The sequence below is a fragment of the Diceros bicornis genome, chromosome 28 (assembly GCF_020826845.1).
Source record: "Diceros bicornis minor isolate mBicDic1 chromosome 28, mDicBic1.mat.cur, whole genome shotgun sequence".
NCBI lineage: Eukaryota > Metazoa > Chordata > Mammalia > Perissodactyla > Rhinocerotidae > Diceros > Diceros bicornis.
The window spans coordinates 20,725,208-20,742,324 of record NC_080767.1 but is presented as its reverse complement, the minus strand read 5'-3'; the positions used below and the strand labels follow the sequence as shown (position 1 = coordinate 20,742,324).

General features: G+C 39.7%; 2 protein-coding genes across 2 annotated transcripts in view; both read right to left on the bottom strand.

Moving 5' to 3' along the window:
* KIAA1958 (KIAA1958 ortholog) overlaps nt 1-17,117 on the bottom strand; it is a 309,540-nt gene that overhangs the window by 203,110 nt on the left and 89,313 nt on the right. The window lies entirely within an intron of this gene.
* The window catches only part of HSDL2 (hydroxysteroid dehydrogenase like 2), a 64,249-nt gene that overhangs the window by 39,552 nt on the left and 7,580 nt on the right, over nt 1-17,117 (bottom strand). Inside the window, exons 2-4 of the mRNA XM_058523796.1 lie at nt 10,664-10,827; nt 9,251-9,349; nt 3,073-3,187 (exon numbers count right to left, since the gene is read on the bottom strand). Coding sequence (XP_058379779.1) covers nt 3,073-3,187; nt 9,251-9,349; nt 10,664-10,827 — 378 coding nt within the window. The remainder of the gene's footprint in view (nt 1-3,072; nt 3,188-9,250; nt 9,350-10,663; nt 10,828-17,117) is intronic.

Below are 17,117 nucleotides of genomic sequence, written 5' to 3'. Positions count from 1 at the left end.
GAAGCTGCACCTCAAAGCATCAAGAGGAAACAAACCAAATCTATTTCAGGCAATAAAACCATATTTTACACTCAAAGGAAAGAGCTCAATTTATTTACATTATAAACACAAGTTTCTCCTTTGATCTATTAGACAAAACCTTTCCACCTGCACTTTGCCCATGTGGCCCTCAACATGTACTAATCCTAAATCAGGTGCATTTTCACAGCAACACGCCCTGTCTTATATATTATATTGAAAACTCTTAGCACCACACTTAGATATGAATACTTTCAGTTTAATAAATAGTTAAGTTTATTGAAAACTTACTGTGTGCAAGGCATTGCACTTACTACTTTTACATGAATTATTTTACTTAATCAGGGTTGCAAGCTCAAAAGCCTATAGGGCAGTTGAGTAAAGAAATAAAGTGAGCTAGGTGTAAGAAAAATCAACTGTTCAGAAATACATTCAAGGAGCCGGCCCCGTGGCGTGGTGGTTAAGTGCGCGCACTCCACTGCTGGCGGCCTGGGTTCGGATCCTGGGTGTGCATCGAGGCACTGCTTGCCAGGCCATGCTGTGGTAGCGTCCCATATGAAGTGGAGGAACATAGGCACAGATGTTAGCCCAGGGCCAGTCTTCCTCAGCAAAAAGAGGAGGATTGGCATGGATGTTAGCTCAGGGCTGATCTTCCTCACAAAAAAAAAAAGAAATATAATTGAGGGCCAGCCCGGTGGCGTAGTGGTTAAGTTTGCACACTCTGCTTCGGCAGCCTGGGGTTCGGAACCCGGGTGCAGACCTCCACACCGCTCATGAAGCCATGTAGTGGCAGCATCCCATATAAAAAATAGAGGAAGACTGGCATGGATGTTAGCTCAGGGACAATCTTCCTCAAGCAAAAAAGAAGAAGATTGGCAACAGATGTTAGCTCAGGGCCAATCTTCCTCACCAAAAAAAAAAGAAAGAAAAAAAGAAAAAGAAATATCATCAAACTTTATTACTGAATTTTTATATGTATTTAATATGACACAAACACATATAATACTGGAGATTACATATTTAATTAAAACTTAAAAACACAAGTTAAGAGTCTGCCTTCCAACCCTGATTCGCTAAATCACTAAAATACAAGTCACAGGCCACAGGGCCCTGGGTGCCAGAGATGAGGAAACAGCTCCAGACCCTTGCTGAAACCTCCAAACACTCTCTCCCTAGGTTTATATTTTTAAACACCTGTTTACAGGGGCCTGCCCCATGGCTTAGCAGTTAAGTGCACGCACTCCACTATTGGCGGCCCGGGTTCAGCGGCGGCCCGGGTTCAGCGGCGTCCCACATACAGCAACTACTGGGGCTTTGGGGAAAAAAAGGAGGAGGACTGGCAATAGATGTTAGCTCAGGGCCGGTCTTCCTCAGCAAAAAGAAGAGGATTGGCATGGATGTTAGCTCAGGGCCGATCTTCCTTGCAAAAATAAATAAATAAAATAAATGAGTGTTTATATTCAATCAAAATTCTTTCACAAAGTTACCCACTGTAAAAGATTCTGATGCTCAGATAATTTCTTCATGTAGCACATAACTGCATCACACAGCAGCACTGCTTATTTTATTTGAAAATAAACACAAACTCTATTGAAATGTTAGTCTTTTTTCTAGTTCATGAGGTTTTTCAGCACAATCTTTTCTATACGCTTGCCAAAGTTCTTACTGTGGTTTGATTCACTATGATATCCCTTACATATTGACTTTTACAATTTACTTTTGTAAATTCAATAAAGTAAGCTCTCACTCATTTTACTTGAACATATGGCCCTCTTGGCATATGTCTCATTTTCCCACTTCAGATAGACATAGGTATGAGAAATATTTCACTTTCCTCTTTAATATAAGAAAAACAACTGCATAAGCACAACAATAAATGGCAACTTTTTAGCCTGTCCTCAGCATCCGGAAGACAATGGAGCTCGTGCCCTATCTAATGAGGCAGTTGATACTCCACCACTCAGCTATAGCAGCTAAGTGTTGCCATGTGGGAATGCTGTCTCTATGTGGCCAGATTTTCCCATGTTTTAAGAAAATCCAGAATTCTGGATTTTTGTGTAAATCTCCTGATTTTTTTCATGTAGGCAACTAATGAAATTTTGAATATAGGTAACTAATACAAACAATTTTCTTTAACACTGCCAGGCCAAGTTTTGCAGACCCAGCAAAACACATCTGAGGGCAAAGTTTAGGACTAAGTTAATAAAGTGTATATTTAACCCTCATGACCAATCCTATGACGTACTTCTTTATTATCCCCATTTTACAAACGAGGAACACTGAATCTACAAGAGGTTAAGTTACTCGCACAAGGTCATGAGATAGCAAGTTATGAGGAATGCGGGGCAGGATTTGAATCCTACTCAAAGGAGTCTGATTCCGAAGCCCAAGGTCCTAACCACGTGTTCTATTATACATATAAGGCAGATACATATAAGATACATAAAAGGCAGAGAGGCAAGTTCTATCCATCCTTTTGTCCACACGGAAAATGGTAGAACCTGAGGGTAAATAAACAGATAAACAAATGGACACACAAACAAAAGAGTGGACTGTCTGACCAATCCAGAACACATCAGGACTACATTCACTTTCATTCTATATTCTACATTTCCCCTGATATTGCCCAAGATAGCATTAGCCTTTTGTCAGTTACATTAAAATGTGATTCATAATAAGCTTCCTGCTATTTATATAACTAAAACTCAAGTGTTTTGCAGAGGAAGGAGAGACCATTGCTGGCTTGAGTAATCAGAAGATTACTCAATACATACAATACATACAATACATACATATATGTATGCATGTATGTATTTATTCATGCAAACATTTGCAAATGCTTGACCTATACTTTAGTCTTTATTAGATTCACAGAGAAAAGGAGCTCTGAATAAAAACTATTTATTTAAAATTATATTTACTGAATTGGAGCACTTTTAGGCCTTTACAAGGATTGACCAGATTTTAAACAGTATTGCTAATCCGGTTCAAATATGTTTACAATTATTCTCTGAGAAAACTGGCAACATCCTCCGCCACAACTCTTTAACTTACGTAAGGTAGGTGCCTCTGGTGTTGACGTTCATCATCAAATCCACTCTCTTCGTAGGTGTCTCCAACGTGTTGGTCAAGCTAATAGCACTGGCATTATTCACCAAAATATCAATTCCTGTTTTCAAATAATCAACTTCCTATTAATGTAATTTAAACTTTATAACAGAAAAATAAAAACATTTACTCTATACAGTTGAACCCTAAATTTACTCACAAATACTTCTTTTAGATAATATGACTGACCAATACAACAATGCATGACTTGGGAGGTGTGTTTAAATGGCCAAATGATTTCACTGGCACAATGGAGATAGCCAGTCACCAGAGCTCCATGTGACACTACAAGGATGCTTAGTCCTTAGTGGTTTGTAGCTTCCATTCTTATCTGTTGTCTTACTTCCTGGTCTTCCTTCTCTGTCACCATGAACCTTAGGTTAACTTCCTTAAAGTATTCTCTCCTCTCTAGCATCTTTCCAAGGCCTGCTCTCCTTCCAATCACACCACCCTCCCTCTTCTCTAAGGCCCTTACTTAAACAAAAGAGCTCCTTTCTGGTCTTGGGAACTGGCAAAAAAGAACAGACCTAGAGTTTCAATTCCAATCAAATCAGCAAAGTAGATCAAGTTTGCTTTGGTAACCCATACACAAAATAAAATAAAATAAATCTAGAATAATTATTATTTCTGCATATTCTATCCAGTCCCTACACAAATGTAACATATTTTGTTTATAGTTACAAGTTTAATTAAATATTTTAAACGAAAATGGTAAAATACAAAAGTATCTCAAACCCTTCTCTGTGTTTCTACATGGCCTTCATAATTCTTTCCAACAGGCACTTAATATTCCATCAAATAGAAATATCACCACTTCTACTGTTAGGGTTAGACTGCTGCAATAAATATCTTTTGTTAGCCTCATAACTTTGCTATATGCCCCCTCTCTCACAAAATGTGGATAATGGTTTAAATAAGGTTATTATACTCACTAAAACATTTTAGTCATAAGCATCCTTTCTTCATATATAGTAACATTATAAAATTTTCATCTCATCCTCATTCCTCAATTTCCATATCCTCTAGTATAGAGTTTGTGTTGCTAATGTTTTCTTAAAATGTGTCCTTAGACTAGCTTTGGATTCAGCTATCCTACATTTTATAGCTTCGTTATAACAAAACTCAAACTCAAGTAAATCATCTGACATCTGAGACAAGTTCTAGGTCCCGTGACTACCAACTTTCCAGAATGAACATAATGATGGCTGCCTTCACAAGTGGTAAAGGCCTGTGAGGAGAAGTTTTAAATCTAGGACATGCTTTTCAATCCACAAGCTAGTTGCTCAACCACATTACTAAGAGATAATCTGCGAGTGGCTACTCTACATAAGGCACTCTGCTAGGCCTAAGAGATAAGGAAGACGATAGTCACTAAAGAAGATGCCAGGTGGGAACAAAGCAAACTGAGTGTAGGTCTGGGTGAGATGCTGGACTGATGGGTATATATACCACCTGTGTGGAATTACCCTACTCAGAGTTGAAGCTAGTGAGAGTTGATCTAATCAATGGATTCCTTGGGCAAATCCAGACTTCATTGACTTCATCTCTCAATATATGATAATAAGTGACAAGTATGCTAGCAGTGCAAACTCTGGACCCAAAAGCAAAGAAAGCAGATGAGGAATGAAGATACACTGATGTGGCAGATGCATCTGACTTGCCAAGGACAATAAAAAAATGGGTCCAATTTAAGAAGGAGGTTAACATGTCTAAACTCAGAGGGGCCTGATTAAAATGGATCGGGGGACATAGTGGGAAATAATACACAAAAGGCACATATATGCCCGCTGCAGGAAAAAAAGGTGGCAGGAAAGAATGTTTCTGTGGTTTATGAAATAGCATAATTTCTTTTTTTGTGTGTGAGAAAGATCAGCCCTGAGCTAACATCCATGCCAATCCTCCTCTTTTTGCTGAGGAAGACAGGCCCTGGGCTAACATTCGTGCCCATCTTCCTCCACTTTTTATATGGGACGCCACCACAGCATGGCCTGACAAGCGGTGCGTCAGTGCATGCCCGGGATCCGAACCCGAGCCACCAGCAGTGGAGCGCAGACACATAACCACTACGCCACAGGGCCAGCCCTGAAATAGCATAATTTACTCAAGGCCTGAAAAACTCTGAAGGTGAGGGAAGGCAAGGTGATCAGGAACACCATGTAGCAGAAAACCCTGAGGGCACAGGTTTGAAAGCATCATCAACTGCTCAGGACTTTGTTAAGGACAATTGTCCAGCACAGAGAAATATCAGGACAAAGATAGATTCTTCCCTAAAAGGCAGAACTCAAAGGCCTACAGAATTCCAAACAGAAGGCCAGAACAGTAGTAACCACAGTCTGGAACTAAAACCAAACAAAAAATAAAGGCTAGGGATCTCTGTGGAAAAAGAATACGGAGAAAAAAAAGAACAGGCTATGAATCATCTCTTGGAAATGTGCATCGTCCTGATTAGGAGAGAGTAGCAGCTGAGTCGCTGAACAGAATTCACTCTTAATTTTGCATTGTTATGCTAGGAAAGCAAAGGTTAACAGGAAAATGGAAAGCAAAGACTTTTAAATACAGTAGTCCCTCCTTATCTGCGGTTTCGCTTTCTGCGGTTTCAGTTACCTATAGTAAATGGCCGTCAGAAAATATTAAATGGAAAATTCCAGAAACAAATAATTAATAAGTTTTAAATTGCATGCTGTTCTGAGTAGCATGATGAAATCTCATGATGTCCAGATGGGTCTCACGCAGGGCATTAACCATCCCTTTGTCCAGCATATCCACGCTGTATATACGCTACCCACTCGTTAGTCACTTAGTAGCTGTCTCAGTTATGAGACTGACTGTTGCGGTATTATAGTGCTTGTGTTCGTGTTCAAGAAACCCCTTATTTTACTTAATAACGGCCCCAAAGCACAAGAGTAGCCATGCTGGCAATTCGGATATGCCAAAGAGAAGCTGTAAGGTGCTTCCTTTAAGTGAAAAGGTGAAAGTTCCTGACTTAATAAGGAAAGAAAAAAAAATCGTATGCTGAGGTTAAAATCTACAGTAACTTTTGTTGCAGTATATTGTTATAATCGTTCTATTTTATTATTAGTTATGGTTGTTAATCTCTTACTGTGCCGAATTTATAAATTAAACTTTATCATAGGTATGTACGTATAGGAAAAAACATAGTATATATAGGGTTCAGTACTATATACAGTTTCAGGCATCCACTAGGGGTCTTGGAATGTATTCCTTGGGGATATGGGGTGGGGGTGGGGGGACTACTGTACAGCAAAGTAGATACTAAGGAGGAGGGAAAGAAATCTTAGGAAAGACTCCAAAATAGAGGTAAGTCCATGACCAATTTGTAAATTTAGTAAGAATACAGAAGTGTTTCAGATGACCCTCTCAACAACAGATAGAAAAATATACTGGGGGGGGGGTTTCCCCAAAGATATGGAAAGCATATCCTCTTAATTGAAGATTTCTACCAACTGAGTTTCAGTTCCAGGACGTGAATGCCAGAGCAATAATATGGATCAAATGGTATCCGAAGAAACAAAACCCAACATTTCCTTTTGTCCCTTCCATTTTCTCTGTCTATTCCTGGAAAAGTAGATCACATGATAGGCAAAACTGGATTAATCCAACATTGAAGATGCTGAAGGAATGATACCAGGTCCAATGGAAAGCAACTGAAGCTACAGTAGCTAAAAAAATCCAGACTACTCATTCATCTGACTGAAATCTCTTTGGCTGGGACAAAATAGAATAAGAAAATTGGAGAGGAGAGATTTCTGGGCTTTAATTTTTCCAAGAAAGAAATTTCAATTTGGGTCTTTAAGTTCTCTGTGGCAACAACAGAAGAAATTCATTTGTGAGACTTCAATTTCCCTGTAGGAGCCCAATACTGGAGAGTGGAGGTGCTTCACGTTGCGAAAGTCAGGCATATACTATTGGGCCATGCTGTCATTACTACATAATATATAACTCTTTCTGGTGAGTCAGGCTGGACAGCACAGGTAGACTTCAAGATGAGAAGTTAAGTTGGGGGTAAATTCTGGGCCTGAACGGTATGGCCTCGAGTACCTTTAACTAATGTCCTGTCTCGACCCATTTCAGAGGTTTCCTGGGACCATCCCAGACAACAGCTGAACTGTTGATACTCTCTAGTAGAATTATAGGACAGAAACAAAGGTTGAGAAAGGGCTCGGATGAAGGTAGGAGCAGCCTTCCTCAATATTCTGATGATCTCATTCTCCAAGAAGGATAAACTCACCCTCAGTTGATAGACACAATGGATCAACAGAAAGAACTAAAACTGGATGAATACAGGGATAGAAAAGCTCCAGGTTCCCCCCATGCACCTTCTCCCTTAATTCCTCTCTAAAAATTAATGCATAAACTAATTAGGTCAAATCCTAATTGGCCACTTTCACTAGTAGGTGAAGTCATTATAGATAAAAGGTCCTGCACATAAATGTGGCTTCCTTTCCTTTCTCTTCCACATTTATGGCCCTATCAGCAAGAAAAAAAACAGTAACTTGGCTTTCTCTCTCCTCTTCTCACACAGGCATTCACATTACTTTGGGAAAGGTGGCCAGCTAGGGGTAAGATTTTGGATTTAAAGGAAGAGGCCCCACTTGAGCCAAAGCTCCATGCTCCAGTCCAGTATAATACAATGCTCTGCACTGGGGGTTATAAGCAAAAGCCTTGTTAACAATAAAGAATTACCTTATTCCCATTGGCCAATATCCTTTGCATGTCTGTAGAGTCTCTGGATTATTATGGGAGGACAGTGGTAATGATTTGGGCAGGATTTGGATATGACTAGGTGCTTTGCTATATCATCATCAAAGCCTGGGGCCGGTCCAGTGGCGTAGCGGTTAAGTGCACACGCTCCGCTACGGTGGCCCGGGGTTCGGATCCCGGGCACGCACTGACGCACCGCTTGTTAAGCCATGCTGCGGCGGCATCCCATATAAAGTGGAGGAAGATGGACTCGGATGTTAGCCCAGGGCCAGTCTTCCTCAGCAAAAAGAGGAGCATTGGCAAATGTTAGCTCTCGGCTGATATTCCTCATACACACACACAAAAAATACATATATATCATCAAAACCTTAGCTCAAGCCCAAACACCTGCCTTCTAGGAGCTTATGAACTAATTGGGGAGAAAAAAGAACTACTAAAATCTAAAGTAGTACAACATAAAGATCAAAGGAACATTTTAGGGATTCAGGGAAAGAAAAATACACTTCTGATTAGTTGGCATGGCCAGGGAATTGGCTTCGTGAAGGAGATGAGATTTAAGCCCAGAAAGGTGGGATTTCAAAAGACAGAGAAGGGAGCATTTCAGGAAAGATCGGACGCAGAAGGGTGCGCACTGGAGGAGCCTCAGGAAGTGGAAGAGAAAAAGTTGAGGAAAAAATTCAAAGTAAGGAGATGGAAGTAAACTGTTTTGGCTAGAGTATCGAGTTTACGTAGGGGTATAGAAGATGGAATCAAAAAAGTCTGCTGAGATCAGAATGTGAGATATCTTGAATGCCAATAAGTTATCTGCATTTTATCCAATAAATACAAAAAAGTCATCAAATGATGGTTACATTAATTGGAGAGAGGTAAGTGGGTGGGATCTGGGGAACTACTTGGTTAGATGTATGTTATGGTCAAGGTCCTAACTCAATATTGGATAGTAGATTTGTCATATTATTCAAAATAATTTTTAACAATTAAAAAAAAGTCATCAGATGGTTTTAAGGTATGTTTCTGTGTGAGCAAATACTCACTTCTGGTTATACTCCAAAGACTCAGAAAATTTTTTAAAATTAAAAATTAAAATTACAGGGGCCAGCCTGGTGGCGTAGCAGCTAAGTTCTCGCGTTCCACTTCAGTGGCCTGGGGTTCACCAGTTCGGATCCTGGGCACAGACCTCAAGCCATGCTGAGGTAGCATCCCACATAAAAGAGCTACAACTCTACAACTATGATACACAACTATGTACTGGGACTTTGGGGAGAAAAAAGAAAAAGAGAAAGATTGGCAACAGATGTTAATGCAGTGCCAATCTTCCTCAAAAAGAAAGAAAAAAATTAAAATTACAGTTACACCTATATTTTAACAATATTCAATAATTATTTCAGAATTAAGGCACTACCTCCGAATTTCTCGACTGCTTTCTCCACTGCATTATTGATTTGCTGTTCATCTCTCACATCAACAACACACGGCAAGGCCTTTCCTCCAGCTGCTTCGACTACAAAGGATAAACAAACAAAAAAAGCATTAAAGCATTTAAATATTAAACCTCTCATTCTGATACAAGAGTCAAAAGAAATTAGTACCCTATTTTCACAAAATCAATATAAATAACTTTGTCTTATAACCACTAGCAACTCCACTCTACATTAGGACAGATTGACTAACCCATATCCCCAGCTTCAGACTAGCTAGGCCAACTCTACTAAGAACCAAAAAAAGAAAGGTAATTAAAAAAAATTCTATTAAAAAGCAAAAAAAAAACAAGATAATTTAAAAAACCTTTATTATGGAAAATTTCAAAAATATAAAAAAAAGGTAAAGAATAGTATAATGAATTACCATGAATCCATCCCTACTTTCCTTTTTTTTTTTTTTTTTGTGAGGGAGATCAGCCCTGAGCTAACATCCGTGCTAATCCTCCTCTTTTTGCTGAGGAAGACCAGCTCTGAGCTAACATTTATTGCCAATCCTCCTCCTTTTTATCCCCCAAAGTCCCAGTAGATAGTTGTATGTCATAGCTGCACATCCTTCTAGTTGCTGTATGTGGGACGCGGCCTCAGCATGGCCAGAGAAGCGGTGCGTCGGTGCGCGCCGGGGATCCGAACCCGGGCCGCCAGTAGCGGAGCGCGCACTTAACCGATAAGCCACGGGGCCGGCCCCACCGCTACTTTCAATGATCGTTAATCTTTTGCCAGTTAATTTGTTTCATTTATCTACTCCTAATCCCATTTTGGTTTTTGCTGATGTATTATAAAACAAATCTCAGGCACCATTTCACTCATAAATACTTCATGTGTATTCCCCTAACATAACCACAATGCTATTAACATAACTAACAAAACTAGAAATATCAACTGAAGTTGAAATTTTAAACCATCCTTCCTGGTACTGTGCCTCGAACAATGCCTGAAATATTAGTACTCGATAATTATTTGAGAACTGAAAGTATTAAAGTAATGACTTGAGAATTGTGCAGAGAATAAATAACATGGAGAGCTTTTTAAAGTGTTCACATCATCCACCTCTCAAATATCTCCTCTCCACTTTCACTTCCCCATTCTCTGCTCCCATCCAAGAACCACGGCCCTTGTGAGACACGATTTTTAATGGGAGTCTCTCATATCACTCAAAAGTGCTGGAGAAGAAAAATGCATCCAAATCACTACTCTAAGGTGACAAAATACTTCTTTAGCCAGATAAAATTACCTTTAGCTTTCAAATAGCTATAATTAAACTCTCCAGCAAATTCTCTACAAGTCAAAACCACGGTGAGGACATTTCATGAAATGGCATTGTCACACTCACGCACTTTCTTCAGCAGCAGTATAGATTGTGCCTGAAAGTTTGGGGTGTGTATGGGTGGTCTTCGCAGCAATGACAATATTTGCTCCATCCTTTGCAGCTTTCAATGCAATAGCTTTGCCAATGCCACGGCTTGCTCCGGTGATAAAAACCGTACATCCTGCTAGCTTCCTACAACAGAACAAATGCGACCTTATTAGAAACCTCAATGTTTTATTTTCTTCCCAGTATCAGGAACGCATGCACATTTTCACAATATATACGCTTCCTCCTCTTCAAAACTTTCTCTAAACTCTCCTCCCTCCCTATCTGATAGCTAATAACTCTACTGTACTCCCATCATAAGATTTTTTTTTTTTTGCAGGGGAAGATTCGCCCTAAGTTAATATCTGTTACCAATCTTCCTCCTTTCTTTTTTTTCCTCTTTTTTCCCCCAACAGCCCCAGTACATAGTTGTGTATAGTTGCAAGTTCTTCTGGTTCTTCTGTGTGAGCCGCAGCCACAGCATGGCTACTGACAGAGGAGTAGTATGATTCCACAGCCGGTAACTGAACTTGGGCTGCCAAAGCAGAGTGTGGTGAACTTTAACCTCTAGGCCATCAGGGCTGGCTCACATCATACGATTTATAAATTATTTATTACAACTGCAGTTGGCCAGTCTTAATTTTTTTTTTATTTTTCCCCCAAAGCCCCAGTAGATAGTTGTATGTCATAGTTGCACATCCTTCTAGTTGCTGTATATGGGACATGGCCTCAGCACGGCCAGAGAAGCGGTGCGTCGGTGTGCGCCCGGGATCCGAACCCGGGCAGCCAGCAGCAGAGTGCGTGCACCCAACCGCTAAGCCACGGGGCCGGCCCTGCAGTTGGCCAGTCTTGCTGTGATTTGGCAAACAAAATCTGCTGAAATGAGAAGTAAATCTTAAAGAGAAATGAGGAATTAATAAACTACATAAACATGCATTTTATTCCCCACATAAAAAGTGTTAGGGGCCAGCTCCATGGCATAGCGGTTAAGTGCACGTGCTCTGCTGCTGGCGGCCTGGGCTCAGATCCTGAGCACGCACCAACACACCGCTTGTCAGGTCGTGCTGTGGCCACATCCCACATAAAGTAGAGGAAGATGGGCATGGATGTTAGGCCAGGGCTGATCTTCCTCACAAAAAAAAAGAAGAAAAAGTGTTAAAGTTTATTTTTGAGTGGCGGGATTATGAATAAATTTTATCATATTCTTCAGGATTTTTCAAATTTCTACAATGAATACATATCACTTAAAAGAAATTATCTAAAAGCAAATAATTGTTTAATCGATGCTGCTCATTGCTCATAATAGCAAGAGTGGAAAAAATAAATGTCCATCAACTGATGAGTGGATAAATAAACTGTGGTATATCCATACAATGGGATATATTTAGCAATACAAAGGAATGAAGTACTGATCTGTGCTACATGGATGAACCTGGAAAACATGATGTGAGGTGAAAGAAGCCAGTCACAAAGGACAATATAGTATATGATTCCATGTATATGGAATGTCCAGAACAGGCAAATCTATAGAGACACAAGGATTAGTGGTTGCCCAGGGACGGGGGTGCGGGTTGGGGGTTGAGGGGTTGACAGCTGAGGGGTATGGGGTTTCTTTTGGGGATGATGAAAAGGTTTTAAAATGGATTGTGGTGACGGTTGCACAACTCTGTGAATATACTAAAAGCCACTGAATTGTATACTTTAAATGGATGAATTATGAGGTGTGCAGTGTGTGAATTACATCTCAATAAAGCTGTTCAACAGACAAACCCAGAAGGCTGGCAAAGAGTTCAGGGTACTCATCAAAAGATTCTCTGACCCAAAAGTACTAAGGAAAGTTCTCTGAGCCCATTCATTCTTTACATCCATCCACCTTAACTTATTTATTTATTTATTTAAATTTATATTTATTTATTTATTTATTTTGTGAGGAAGATCAGCCCTGAGCTAACATCCATGCCAGTCCTCCTCTTTTTGCTGCGGAAGACCAGCTCTGAGCTAACATCTATTGCCAATCCTCCTCCTTTTTTTCCCCAAGGCTCCAGTTGTATGTCATAGTTGCACATTCTTCTAGCTACTGTACGTGGGACGCAGGCTCAGCATGGCCGGACAAGCGGTGGGTGGGTGCGCGCCCAGGTTCCGAACCCCGGCCACCAGTAGCGGGGCATGTGCACTTAACCGCTAAGCCACGGGGCCAGCCCCCATCCACCTTAACTTTAAACTTTCTACTTACTCAGTTGTTAGGCGAGAAAGAAAGACCTAAACTAAAGTCAGATAATAGGGAGGAAAACCCACTTTCTTGTTTACTTTCTAAAGGAAAATAAAAAAGGTTGTCTAAGGAGAATCATGAAGATAGTACAGCAAAAGTGACAATGACAACGAGAAAAGGGGACAGTAACCAGAGACAGGCTTGTTAACAAAAGAACATGAGGCACTTGCCAAGATCCAGATGATTACACTCCGGAAAGAAGAGATCAGAGGTGGCAGTGAGAGAAGGGCTTTTTGTGTATGTGTGTGAGGAAGATCAGCCTGAGCTAACATCCATGCCAATCCTCCTCTTTTTGCCGAGGAAGACTGGCCCTGGGCTAACATCTGTGCCCATATTCCTCCACTTTATATGGGACGCCACCACAGCATGGCCTGACAAGCAGTGCATTGGTGCGCGCCCAGGATCTGAACCCCGGGCCTCCAGCAGTGAAGCGCGTGCGCTTAACCGCTACACCACTGGGCCAGCCCTGAGAGAAGAGTTTTAAAATAAAGAATAACTGGTTTGGTAAGAAAGAAGTGGAGTGGAGAAGAAACAGAGAGGTGGCGACTATTTTTAATGAAATATAGCAAACATACAAAAAGCATATAAACTAATGTGTATAGTTTAAAGAACAAAATAAAATGAACACAAAAAGTAGAATATTATCAGTACCCCAGAGCCAGCTGTCTATTCCTAACTCAATCCTCCTTCTTCCTCCCCTCCCCCACAAAGTAACTACTTTAAGTATTATTACTCATCCCCATGTTTTTTTACTATTCCTAATACCTATATATCTATGTCTAAGCCAGGGGCCAAATCTGACCCTCCATCTGTTTGTGGATAGTCCTAGAGCTAAGAATCGTTTTTACAAATGAACGTTTATGATCAATTTGATGATAGGGAACACTAACTTTGAACCCCAATTAAGCGAAACATTATCTCCCTGTTACGGATTGAACTGCATCTACCAAAAGGATGTGTTGAAGCTCTAACCTCCAGTGCCTCAGATGTCATTAGTTAAAATGAGGTCATACTGGAGGAGGGTGGGCCCTTAATCCAATATGACTGGTGTCTTTATAAGAGGAAGGAAGACTATGTGAAGACAAACACACAGGGAGAATACCATGTGATGACAGAGGCAGAGACTGGAGTAATGCAGCTGCAAGCTAAGAACGCCAAGGATCGCCAGCCATCACCAGAAGCAAGGCAGAGGCAAGGAACAATTCTACCCAGAATGTCAGAGGGAGCATGGCCCTGCTGACACCCTGATTTCAGACTTCTAGCCTCCAGAACTGAGAGAGAATAAATTTCTGTTGGAAGCCACTCAATTTGTGGTACTTTGTTATGACAGCCTCAGGAAACTAATACACCCTTCCCCTTCCCCCTCAAAAAAATTTCATTCTTCTCATTAGTAGATCTGTATTACAAAAAAATTGTACTTAATTATTTTGAATTTCACCAATAAAAAATATTGTGGAAACTGGTTTTTCTCTTGCTATACATACATCTCATATATATATGATGTTATATATACATCTGTTATACCTACATAGCATCTCCAATTTTGGCTCTTGCTCATAAAGCCTAAAATATTTACGATCTGGCCCTTTACAGAAAAAGTTTGCCTAACCATGGTCTAAACAATATGCTGTTTATTTTTTGCCTAATTTTGAACTTTATATAACAGATTCATACAGTATATGTTATTCTATGATTCGCTTCTTTCACAAAACATGGAGATTTATCCATGTTGGTGCACACAGCTACACGTATTTTAATTAATATACAACATTCCACATATTAACATACTATAAATTATTTACTCAGTCTACTGTTTATGGACTTTTGGGATGGTTTCCAGTTGTTGTTTTTTCCTATTACGAACAATGTTACTAAAAATATTCTGGTACACTTCTTCCAATCACATGTGCAAGGGTTTTTCTAGGGCAAATACCTACTGGTGAAACTGCTGGATTACAGGATATTGTTGTAGATTAAACATAGTCACAAATCCTTCGGCATTCTTTCCATCAAGAGAAGGAGTATATTTTCCCCTTCCCCTTGAGTCTGGGTTAGCCTTAAGACTTAAGAATGTGACGCAAGTGATATTCTGGGATTTCCAAGCCCAGGCTATAAAGATGGCTGGCGGCTTCCACTTTCTCTTTCTTGGAAGCCACATGCCATGCTGCAAAGAAGAGGGACAGATAACCAAATGATGAGAGGCCATGTGAGAGAGGCCCTGGAGGGTGAGAAGCCATTTAGGACATTTCAGACCCAGCTAAATGCAGCCATACGAATGACCTCAACTTAAGAGTATGTAGAGCAAAAGAGACCCCAGTCAACCCAAAGAACTGTGGATAATAATCAATCATTGTTGTTGTAAACCATTATGTTTTGAAGTGTTCTCTTACACAGCAATAGATAACTGAAACATACATTCAACTTTCCCAAATAATGCCAAACCTCTTTCCAAAGTGGTTAATATTCCTACCAGCAGCAATGTATAAGACTTCCCAGAGCTCCACAGCTCCCCAACACTAGATATCAGACATATAAAATTTTTGTCAATCTGGTAGATATGAAATGGTATCTCAAGGTGGTTTTAATTTGCATTTGTCTGATTACTAATAAGGTTGAATATATTTCCATATGTTCATAGTCACTTATATTCCTTCTTCTGTGTAATTCCTATTAATTTGTTTTGCTCATCTTTCTACATGGTTAACTTTTTTGGTAATGACTCATAAAAGTCTATAAGTTATATATATTTAAAATATCTTCTCGTTTGTGGCTTGCCTTTTCACTATCTTTATAGTATCTTTTGATGAGCAGAAATTCTTCATTTTCTTGTAGCAGAATTTGTGAATTTAACAGCCAGTGCTTTTGGGGTTAAGAAATTCTTCCCTGGGGCCGGCCTGGTGGCGCAAGCAGTTAAGCGTGCGCGCTCGCTTCAGTGGCCAGGGGTTCACGGGTTCGGATCCCAGGCGCGCACTGACGCACCGCTTGTCACGCCATGCTGTGGCGGCGTCCCGTATAAAGTAGAGGAAGTTGGGCACAGATGTTAGCCCAGGGCCAATCTTTCTCGGCAAAAATAGAGGAGGATGGGCATCGGACGTTAGCTCAGGGCTGATCTCCCTCACAAAAAACGAAAAAAGAAATCCTTCCCTAATCACAACTGTATTAATTTTTCTTTCAAAAATTTTATGGTTTATCTTTTAAATTTTAGTCTTTCATCTACCTGGAATTAATTTTTGTGCATGAATTGAGGTATGGATCAATTATATTTTTTTCCCATATAGATAACCAACTGTCCCAGTCTGAAGAGCCCATCTTTCCTACAGATCTTCAATAGGCTTTGTCATAGACTGAGTCTCCATAAACAGATGTTTCTAGGCTCTCTATTCTGTTCCATTGGTCTACATGAATTGCACTATCTTAATTATAACATTACCAGACTTGATAATTGATAAGGCAAATACTTTCAATTTGTTCTTCTTCAAGAGTTTCTTGGCTATATGTGGACCTCTGCTTTTCCACATGTATTTTAGAATCAGATTATCTAACTACACAAGCAAATTCAGTTGGAATTTCCATATTAAGATGTACTGAATCTATTATTCAATATGGGAAGAATTGACAACTTCATGACACTGAGTGCATCAATCCATGAACATGGTATCGCTCTCTATTTATTTCACACCTGGAAGTACATGATATCCATCTATACTCATGGTAATGTTAATTTTGATCATCCAATCATAGTGTTATCAGATATCTCCACTGTATAATTACTATTCTTTCCCTTGCAACTAATAAACAATCAGTGCAAAGACACTTAAAGATCATTTTTAAATTTTTATTATGAAATTTTCAAATATATTCAAACATACAGAAAATAGTATAATAACCTCCCATGTTTATTTAACAATTCAACAATTACCAAAATTTTGAAAGTGATTATCAGAAAGCAAATCTCAGAGGTCATATTTCACCCATAAATGCTTCAATACACATCTCTAACTTTTTACATAGCAATTTCATTACTACAACTAAGAAAATTAACAATAATTCCTCAATATCATCTAGTACCTATCCATTTTCTAAGTTTTATAACTATCTCAAAAATGTCTTTTTAGGGGCCAGCCCCAGTGGCCTAGTGGTTAAGTTTGGCGTACTCCACTTTGGTGGT